At 41.4% G+C, this 10,935-nt stretch overlaps 1 protein-coding gene across 1 annotated transcript; it reads right to left on the reverse strand.

The window, feature by feature from the left end:
• Window positions 1-5,957: 5,957 nt before the first annotated feature.
• dmrt2a (doublesex and mab-3 related transcription factor 2a) lies at window positions 5,958-10,935 on the reverse strand. Its single transcript, XM_073466729.1, has 4 exons — window positions 10,748-10,935; window positions 9,763-10,179; window positions 7,707-7,809; window positions 5,958-7,259 (listed from the first exon to the last, which is right to left on the reverse strand). Exons 2-4 carry the CDS (start codon window positions 10,132-10,134, stop codon window positions 6,157-6,159), a joined length of 1,578 nt encoding a protein of 525 aa, XP_073322830.1. The 5' UTR covers window positions 10,135-10,179; window positions 10,748-10,935; the 3' UTR covers window positions 5,958-6,156.

A 10,935-nucleotide genomic window follows, 5' to 3' on the forward strand; every position in this document is an offset into this window, starting at 1 on the left:
TGTGAATGTGTGTTTGAGTTTGTGGTGCTTAATAGATTCTTAATGTGCAAAGGATTGTAGCGTATCAGATGGGCTGGGAGTTGCTGGCGTGACAACAGCAACAGTGGAATGGATGGCTTGCTTCAACACCTGGAGAAGGGTTCATAGGTGTGTGTGTGTGTGTGTGTGTGTGTGTGTGTGTGTGTGTGTGTGTGTGTGTGTGTGTGTGTGTGTGTGTGTGTGTGTGTGTGTGTGTGTGTGTGCGTGTGTGTGTGTGTGTGTGTGTCTTACGGGTTGAGACGACTCAGGCGGTGATAAAGCAATAAACCAACCACACAGTCACTGGCAGGGCAGCCAAATGCTATATGGGCAGGAGGGCAGAAGAAGAATGGAGCTGTTGTATCACAGCAGGGGAAGTCCGCACTACATATTTCATCTGCTAGCTGATCGCATTACTTTTTTTTTTTTTTTATTTTGTTGGGCTGTTCCAAAAAACTGATACATGTGACTGACTGTTGAAAACTATTTACATACACAAGACAGAGTCTACGCTAAGGCTATGCTAGCAGCTGTGTGAGGTAGTTCGAGGTAGTCGAGGTAAATGCTACTGTATGCCCGCTAACATGCTCACAATGATCATGCTAATGATGCAGGGCTATAGAGTTTGATATTGGATTACACTGAATTAATAGGGACTGTTGGGCCTTGGTGGAGGTATGCGCTCTACTGAGTGCTACTCTAGTTTTTGCAGGTATTTGTTTAGAAATCAAACTATTAGACAAATGCAACAAAATGTGCTGGATGAAACATCAGACAATCACCAAAGGTACTTACCACTTACAAGGTCAACTTTGCTCCCTCATTGATGGCAGTGAGATGTGACTGGAAGCTCCAAAAGCAAATATTACAATTCAATTAAATTCAAAATATTTTATTTGTCCCCGGGGGGGAAATTAAAGAGTGGACCTTTGAGCTTAATTTGTTACTTATACTGTTAAAAGTCATGAAGAACTTCTGTGAGAACATTTATTTGGATTTCCTTAATTGGAAGGGCACCATAAAAAATAAAAAAAAACACCCCAGACCAAAAGTAAACTGAAGTATATGGACAAAGGTGTCCACATACTTTTGGTCATATAGTGCACATAAAAATCTAGAGCACAAAAGCATGGACTTGCAAATATTTTTAAAATTTTGTTTCCTTAACGTCCCATTAACTACTTTCCTGTTTCAGTTCTCATTTTACAACATTTGATATGGTTCTGTGTTCTCTTCACAGATGACACAATGCTTTGGGTGTTGTATCATGAATTTGTTGAAAATTGGGTTAAACTTGCGAAATCTCTGGCATGGTCCTTTAAATGAAGCTTCGTGACATTCAACACGATCACATTAGTCGGTGTAAGCAACAAACTGAGCCTTGAAACCAGAGCCACAAAGAGAAAATTCCCACAGCGCTTCTGTGTGTGTGTGTGTATGTGTGTGTGTGTGTGTGTGTGTGTGTGTGTGTGTGTGTGTGTGTGTGTGTGTGTGTGTGCGTGTTTGTCTTTTCCCCACATCACAGCATGAAGGAGAGTCAGTCAAGTCTCTAAATGGCAAAACGACACCTGCGTACCCCAAACAAAATGCTACTGTGTGAACTACAACTGTTGATAAGAGGATGGTGGAGGGAGGGTGGGGGAGGAGGGGGAGGGGCTGAGGTGGATGAGTCAACAAACCCGGTTCTCTCTGCTGACATGCTAAATCTCACACTTTGGGAATGAGACTTTAAGGACTTCAGCAGATACTTATCAGTGGCGGTTAGTGCAGACAAACACTGTCACCTTCTGCTCAGTAGCCAACTGCTGTCAGAGCGAACGAGCATGGACACACACACACACACACATTCTCGCACAAAATAAGATGTATTCATTGTACACACACACGCGCGCGTGCACATTGTAAAGTCATAGACAAAACAATGTCTTCTTTGTGCTCTTGTTATACCTGCAGATTTGATACTTGAGGGCTGGAAATGTTTAAGACAGGTTTGGGAAGGAATCCTAATTTTTATCTTGCCAATAATAATAATGTGTGGACAGCAGGGATGGAAAGTGTTTTACTTAAGTATGATTTTGAGGAACTTCTTCTTGACTTGAATATGTCTGATTCATGCTATTTTATACATGTACTCACTGCATTTCAGAGAGAAACATTGTACTATTTGCTTTTCTACATTTATTTAACTGCTATAGTTATAAGTTACTTTGATTTTTATATATAATCAATTTAATTAACATGATACATTGTTATAGATTTAAGTGTGTCTTGTGTGCATAACATAAAAAATCACCTTAAAGGTGCTATACGTAAGAAAAGTTCATTTTTGAGTCCCATTCCCACCCAGTCAAATAATGACGCTTTGGGATGTCTGCCAATCAATCCTACAATCCCAAAGCGTCTTTTTGACGAGTGTTTGACGAGTGACTGCACAGTGAGACTTTTATGTCGATACTTTAAGTACATTTTGATGCAAATACATAGCATGTACCTTTTTCTCAAGCACGATGGTGATAACAGAGCATTTGTACCCTGTGCTATTGTTACTTTTACTTAAAGTGGAAACAGACAACTTTTCAAATTCCCCACTCCTAGTGTTTCCCTGTGGTATTACTGTTAGCAACATGGCTACCGCTAACAGCCTGGCTACTATCAAAAAAGTAGCCAGCAAAAAGCAACGGTAAAAATCCCCCATTGACCTATAGAAACCCTGATCTCAGTGCAATGAAAGCCTGTAAATAAACTGTCCCATATATCTGCAACGTTCCCAGTTTGAATCTTCCCCTCCTTTCCTACATTTCCTGTGATTCTCCTCAATGCCATCAAACAAAGGTTTAAATGGCCAAATGATCTTTAATGAGTGTCATTGTAGTAAAAGTCACAAGGATGTAAACCTAAGAAAGGAGTCATAAATTGAAGGTCACAAACAAAATATAAGGTTTGACAAAAACAAAAGAGCTTCGTCATGTAGATGGCTCAGTCGTTATTACTGGTAAGAGGGGGGGTGGGGGAGGGGTGTCAGACTAATATTTAATAAGATAAAGAACATTTAAAGGTGAAATATGTAAGAATTGTCCACCTGTACCAAATAGAGGGCAGCATATCACCAAAGTAACCGCTAGCTTCTGCTAGCTAGTTAGCTTAGTTAGCCATGCAGTAAGTGGTTCAGACAGGGAGCAGCGAGAGAGTGTTAGTGTTTGCACCGCTAGTCGGATTTTGAGACCAGGACAGGCCAAAGCTAGCTGGTTAGCATGCTAACTTCAATAAATATCTTTGCAACACAATACACAGACATCATAATGCCGAAACGATGTCGGTGATTTTAGTTCATGAACGCTTTCAACTAAAATTCTTACATCATGCCCCCGAAAAGATCTTTGCATACAAGCAAGAGCATAAAAAGGTGTGAGAATATGTGTTTTAAAGGAATAATTTATTCCATTTTTGAGTGAGAGTCAGATAAGAAGATCGATACTACTCTCCTGTTTGCAGCAGAATTATTCCTGGAAACAGGGGAAACAGCTTGACAGGCTCTTTTCTAAGGGAACAAAATCTGCCTCTCTGATTCTCTGAAGCTCATTAATCAAGATGTTTGATCTGGACAAACAAACAGTGCAAATCAAAACATGGTTACAGCTGGTTTTGTGCCAGACTGTGTCTTGGCTTGGATCTGTGACTCAGTTGAGCTGCTACATGTTCACACTTAGGTTTTTGTAAACAAACAGACATAACGTGATAATAGGTGAGCTGGTAAGCAGATTTGTTACCGCTGGACAGAATCAGGCTCGGTGTTTCTCCCTATTTTTGTGCTAAGCTAAGCTATCCAACTACTGATGGTAGTATAATATATGTACAAATAGAAGATTGGTTGGCGGTCATCTCACCTAACTGTCCTTGCAAGAAAGTTAATAAGATTATTTCCCAAAATTGAACTATTCTTTTAAAAATACACATTTCCTATTCTCCTCCTATTATATATTTTAGGGGGCGAAAGTAAAACCAACAGAAATAATTAAACTTAGATGCAAAAACACAAAAAATGAAATGGGAACACTCGGACAAAAAGTTAAGACTCTCTCTCATGTCTCGCCTGTTCTTCCCTTTCTGTATTTCTCCCTCCCTCTCATTCTCTCTCACTCACACATACACACACACACACACGCACACACACACTGTAAAAAAAGATTTGATACCACGGGCTACTTAAAATGATGTCAGCTCTCACTGGTGACACAAAATGTCATCATCAGGCCAAATCCAATTACAAGAGCAACAACAGGACACACATCCACAGTCTCCTCCTGACATGAGACTTCTCAGTTGGCTTAAGAGCGAAGAAGGGGGAAAAAGTAAAGTGACATGAAAATAGAGCTTTTGTCAAAGAGTCGAGTGGTTTGGCTTCAAATTCATGCCGATGAAATGTGAACGTTTGTGCCAAAGAGAAGAGATTAAAGGCAGGTTGGTTTTTTTTTTAACCTCCCGTCTTGTTCATTATTCCACGGATCAGTGTTCTGCAGCTCATGTGAAACCCATGTTTGGAGCTGTCTTTCAGCATGGACACACACACACACACACGCACACACACACACACACACACACACACACACCGAGAGTCTGTAACTGGAAAGGAATGAGTGGAGAAATGCATCTTGAACGGATGAGATGATGCTGCTCACAGATTTATAGGGCCGATATCATGTTTCAGCCCCGAGAGAACACAGTTAGTTTAAATCCACTCCGTCACATCCACACTTCATTTATGTGTTGAGTTTGCATAATGTGTGTTTATGCAAATACACAAAATCATAAAAACAATATTTCTTTAATGACTCACAGGAAGGCTGCGTTTTACATAAAGTTATACACCGGCTATGAACATATTTGTGTTTAGACTCAGGATGCTATTAAGGTATTGTGACTTCATTTAAAGACCCTATATTCTGTATAGTTTGTTTCAGCGATAGATCTGGTGCACTTATTTTGATGGTTTTTACCCTTTTGCCAATAAAATATGTCTGGTTTTAACATAAAGTTACAATAAACTGAACCCCAAAATGAAAACAGGATTAAAATATGAGGTAACTCTGTCTGGAGGACTTGTGACAGCAAATATGAAAAGTCAACAACAAGCATTTGATCTGTATTTTGTAATCTAAATTTACTTTTTTTTTAATAAAGTATAATCAATAATTGTTTAACTGTTCTAAGTTCATCTGTCTGCTATTGTAGTATTTCTTTTCCAACACACTGCAATGTGAACTGAATATCTGCACTTATTTTGTAAATCTTACTTTTCTCAAAATCTGTCAAAATTCAAGATTTCAAATGAAGATCCTGTCCACAATTGATGCTTAATTTAACTTGCCAAAAACAATGAATTAAGTAACCATTTACCAATTTAAAAAATCCTTTATTTTTACACAACTCACAAAGAAATTAATATCAGACAAAGTTTTCTATCTGCTGATATTTGTAAGACAGATCAAATCTGAAATTGTTTTTCCAATTCCCAATATTCCAAGTCTGATATCCCCCGTTTGGTGGGAACTGTTGACTTAGTATGAAACTAAAAGCAATAGCGATGTATTAGTGGATGCAGACTAAGGCTGCACAATTAATCGAAATTCTATTATCGAAATCGCAATTTTCAAATTGCAAGAAGCTGCAGTTTCTTTTAAAGTGTCAAATGTGTTCCTGTTCTCCAAACATACACGCCACAACAAATGTGACATCATCATGAGATTTTTCAGTGAAAATAAAAAAATTATTATGCAACAATGATAATTCCCATTTATCACGAACCATATCGCAATCGTAATATCATAGATTATGATAACAGATACTAGAAACCTGTTCGTAGCATAAAATGAAATACAAGACTTTTAATGGAAAGAGTTCAGTCTTATAAAGTTTATTGACATGAGGAAAACATTGAGATAATGTTTAAATACTCTACACAATAAAGTTATTAAACATGCACGTGTAAAATATAATATACTGTACATAAATATTACATGGGGGGGAGAAATAATTTCTAGCTGGTCTAATTTCTGATGCAGTGCCCAAAACCACAACTGGAGATGCCCTCTAACTGAGACAGTCCTGAAGCTTATAGTGCAAGAAAAGACACAATGGAAACTAATGGAATGCTCGACTCATAGCGGGTGTGGGTCTCTTCAGTATGGCCTCCACAGAGAAGGACAAAGACTCACTGGACGCCATCTTGGTCCCCACAGGCTTGGACAGAAAGTCTTTGCCGTACCTGTCGGTGATTTTAACGGCCTGAATGTCCCTGGCGGAGCCCTCCCTGAATTTGCGGGCAGCCTCCTCTAAGAGCTCTTTGCAGTATGGAGCCCTGAGCTCCGGCCCGGCCCCGCCGCTGTTTTTTTCACTCAGCGAGTGCTGGATGAGAGAGTGAAAGGAGTTGAGTTTCATGGAAAGCTTAGCGCTGTCCTTGCTCAGCTTGTTCAGGACTTGGCTGGAGTTTTGGGAATGAGAGTTACTGGGGAAGGATTGTCCGAAGCTCCTCTTAGGTGGAGAGAAGGCTGAGCACTCCCTCTGCCCCCCCTGGGTCACACCGGGAGGTTTGGGATCAGCCCTTTGAAGGTCTGACGAGTCCTGCAGCGCAGCGGCTCGGGATCCTTCCAGTTTAGTAGCGAAAGAAGCCGCGGCCTCCTGCTCCGGCGGCTGGCTCTCTGCGGGCATCACCTTGGGCTCCCACACGGCGCCGGGCTTCATGTTCTGCACCGCCGTTGCATTGAACAGACACTGCTGGTAGAGCAGGGCGTCGCTGAGGTTGGTTGTGCCACGGGGCCACATCATGAAGCCGCCTCGTGATGGCTGCAGCGGGTAGTGGCAGTAGGTGGTGGCCACGCTGACATTGGAAGAGATGAGCTCGACGTTGGCCGAGCCAGCAGGGTACTGCATGGACAGATCCAGGCAGTTAGGGCCGAGGAAGTTGCACAGCTCCTTGGGCTGCGGCTCAACTTGAGCCCCCGGCGAGTAGGCCGTCTTGCAGTTGTACTCTGCGGCGTGGTGGACCATGTTGTTGGGGAAGAGGAGCGAAGCTGTGGCCGCCTGGCTGTTCTCCAGCAGCTCTCGTTCTTTGTACTCCCGCTCCAGCATGATGGTTTCCAGCTCCTTGTCGGCGAAGGCCCTTCTCTTCCTCATGCGATCGCTCAGCGGTGGGGGCAGAGACGGGTTGGCCGCCAGGAAAGGATCAGACTGCACCGGACGGTATCCTGTCATCAGAAGAAAGAATTCAAATGTGTTTATGACAGCCAATATGTTTTGGATTACAGTTGATGTCAAGCATGCATGCCGAAATGTTCACAACTCTGGTAAACATGCAAAACTGCAACAAAGGAGACGCTCCACTTTAAATATAAATCATGCTCAGTAAATAAATCATCTTTGTATGTTGTGACAGTGCTGGTAATTAGTGAACGTAGTAAACATGCTAAAAAGGTTCATCAAGTCACTGCTTACAGATGTTAATAAGTCCTTATCACTGTTTTGGTGCTGTTATTGGAAAAAGACAGAAATCCAAGACAAGCTACAGGAGAAGCAGAGGGTTTATCAGAGTTAAAAAGGGACAGAGGATAGACCAAGAGGAACAAAAGAAGATCAGACATCTAATGCAAAGAGATAAAACATGTTTCTTTCTGTGAGATCTGCTGCCCGGTTACCTTCAAGGATGCTTTTGGCGAGCATGGTGGATGGTCGAATATGTCGCTGATATATCGCCCTCCTCTCTGCTGGAATCTGTTTCCCAGAGATCCCTTTTTTATCCTGATGAATTGAGGAAACACAAAAGAAATGAGTAAAGACTTGCTTCACTTGCTTCCAGGATGTTTTTCTTGTTCCTTTAAAAAAGGTAATTGCCAGGCCTATTATATTTTGCTCAGTGGCTAAACAATTTATAGCTATTTAAAGAGCTTTAATATCTGTAAGAAAAGACCCCTATTTTAAGTAGATTACTATTAAGACATTGGATTATATTATCAAAACACATGTGACTTGAACTGTGACAAATCTGGCACTTTAAAAAATAAATAGTGTGCCTGATTTTTAAATGCATCGATTTTTGTCATGTTAAAGATACAGAAAACAGAAAAATGACAAAAAACAGCAGAACTAACCCTAATTAGATTACACGAGACAATGTTTTCACAAGACTGTGTATAAAAATACATTTAGCTTCACAAGCCAAGAGCACACACGACAAATCACACACACACACACACACACACACACACACACACACACACACACACACACACACACAAATAAAAAAAACATCCATCTGGTACCATCTTTAAAATACCACAGCTGACGCGGGTCATTATTTCACCGCAGACATTCTCAAATATTTGTCATCACCGCAGTCGAATCACTCAATCACACACACATTAGGGTCACAGTCCCCAAATAGATTTTAATTTGAGGAGATCATCTATGAGGGATGGAAATGTATGACTGTATACGTTGGGGAGGAAGCGAGACGGTCAGAAAAACTACGGACAAAACATTTCCCTTCACATTCTCGAACTAAGCTGTGTGAATAAACTGATATTTGTGCTAAATCGTGATTGTTTATTAGCTGGAACAACATGAGCTGCCCCTCAGAGAACCACTGATTGACATCCATGTTCATTCAGTCGAACAAAGACATAAAAACAAAATGCATTAAATAAATGCATTAACTGTCAAACCCTGAACCTGCCCAAACTTAAAATCGAAACGAAGCCTAACCCTGCTTCCAAAACCCTGCTCAGCTTGGTTGGAAAAACAAAACGGTAAGTTTTTTTATGTAGCTATTGGTTTACATTTAAAAATCAACACTGCGACGGCGACATGTTGTCACATTCAACACCAAATGAAATGTTACCACCGAGCGAACCTGAAAAACATAGGACTGGTTGTTTACATCTGAAGCCATGCAGCATCTCTCATACAGATACTCCCAGTTATGAGGAGCACATGAAGGCAGCACAATATCTGCTCTTTGATTTCTTTACTGGGATTGTTTTCTAAAAAACACAAAGAATTATATTTCTGCCCATTGGTCAGAAAAACATTTTGCCTTTTTGGGGCCTATTCTGGTCATAAATGTTGGCCTTGATGTTGCAGTGCAGCTCAAATAAATAAAAAGGGCATTTAAAAACAAGTTTGACGGGAATATGAAGACACTGACTTAAAAGGTCAGGTGTGAAGGTTACTTTAAATGCTCTTTACGGGAGAGCGACCTTAAATTAAGTCACATTTTCACCTGAACTCAAAGGCCTGAGGTGATTGAAAGCCAAGGATATCAGAGGAAGTACCAAACACTGGCCACACAAACATGCAGTCTATGATATAATTGACAATATAATCTATTCTAATAACATTAGATGATGATTTCTGTTGAAGTTCTATCTAACAAGGCTTTAAAGACATCTTGACAAGCATGGATCTCAGGAGGAGGTGGACATTTGAGCCACTGGATTCATAAAGTGAATAAAGATCAACATCAACAACTTGTCAGGGTTTGATGTTTTGTGTTATTGTTCATCTTTTAGTTTAATCAGTACTCACAGGAGTTGACTTCCCTCGTGGGATAAAGAGAAATAAACGTTTACACTGGGATCTATTTGTTGATGAATAAAAACACTTGAATGGATCAAAACTATTGACCCGCTCACACACACACACACACACACACACACACATCCGTATGTACCCCCACACACACTCCCGGCTCACCTCCGTGGCTTGCTGCCTCCTCAGGGCCACCTGCGCCGCCATCACCCGCTGTCTCTCCACCACCAGCAGGCAGTTGGCGCACTGGCAGTCCCTCCAGCGGCAGAAGCGCTTGTGTCCCTTCAGGCAGGACACCACGCCGTGGTTGCGGCAGCGGGCGCACTTCGGTGTCCGGCTCAGCTTCCTCTGGTCGCCCGAACACAGGCCGCTGGGGCCCGGCTTGTCGTCGGCCTTGCCGCCGTCTCCGTCGTCCTCGGAGGCGGCGGGGCCGAGCGGCTCCGAGCCGGGGCGGCTGGAGGAGTCCGGCAGGTCGTCGCTCTCCGTCTCCAGGCCCTCCACGTCGATTTCAAACTCGCAACCGGCGTTGTCTGACATGTCTGCCCGAGTCCTCCGCCGGCTGTCTTTGCACCCAGTTTATGTCTGGAGACAAATGTGATTTTAGGTAACTTGACTAAACAAATAAGTGTGCATTAGGCTTTATACCTAAGAGATAAAGTAAAAATGTTGACACAGAGTAACAATAAATTTAAAAAAAAAAAAAAAAGATTTGATAAAGGCCAACTACTTATTTATTTGAATGCAAAAATATATAAGTAATAGAAAGAGAAAATATAGGCTTGAAAGTGCACATGAGAAAATAATGTAGCCTATATTACAGTCTATATAGATATCCATGGACCTATAGCCTATCAATGAGTCCTGCAACTTATTAAAGATTATATTGAAGATATTTAGCTTAAAAATATTAGGGGGAAAATGGTAAGCAAATATTTAAAAAATAAAATATATCTATTATTAAAAACATTTAAATAATCATCTCACGGGACGATTATTATGATAATCCACTGATTTAATAGTCATCGCTCCTCTCTGTGCCTCGCCTTTAATGATTCGGTTATTTCATGCAGGAAAACATCACAGATTTAAGGTAATTAAATATCTTCCCCCTGAAAATGAACACAAACAAGAAGAACAGAGTCCGGCTTACCTCCTGAAGTGGATTCAGCGGTCTGTCCGAGGGTTTTTTGTCCCAGCAGTGGTGGTTGAAGCGGAGGCCAGCACGTCGTCAGGACCGTGATGAAGTGCCACACAGACAAACACGCGCTCCAGACTCCAGGATGGCTCTCTAATTAGCTGTTAATTGAGTGGATGGATGAGTGTCGCACCCCGGACAGA

This window comes from Pagrus major, chromosome 5 (assembly GCF_040436345.1).
Source record: "Pagrus major chromosome 5, Pma_NU_1.0".
NCBI lineage: Eukaryota > Metazoa > Chordata > Actinopteri > Spariformes > Sparidae > Pagrus > Pagrus major.

What these genes read in the sequence shown, in the direction of transcription:
- dmrt2a (XM_073466729.1), bottom strand. Translation starts at nt 10,134, where the DNA reads ATGTCAGACAACGCCGGTTGCGAGTTTGAAATCGACGTGGAGGGCCTG. An exon ending in GGAGGCAGCAAGCCACGGAG is followed by an intron (nt 7,810 to 9,762) that starts GTGAGCCGGGAG and finishes TCAATTCATCAG; the next exon opens with GATAAAAAAGGGATCTCTGG. An exon ending in CGCCAAAAGCATCCTTGAAG is followed by an intron (nt 7,260 to 7,706) that starts GTAACCGGGCAG and finishes TTCTGATGACAG; the next exon opens with GATACCGTCCGGTGCAGTCT.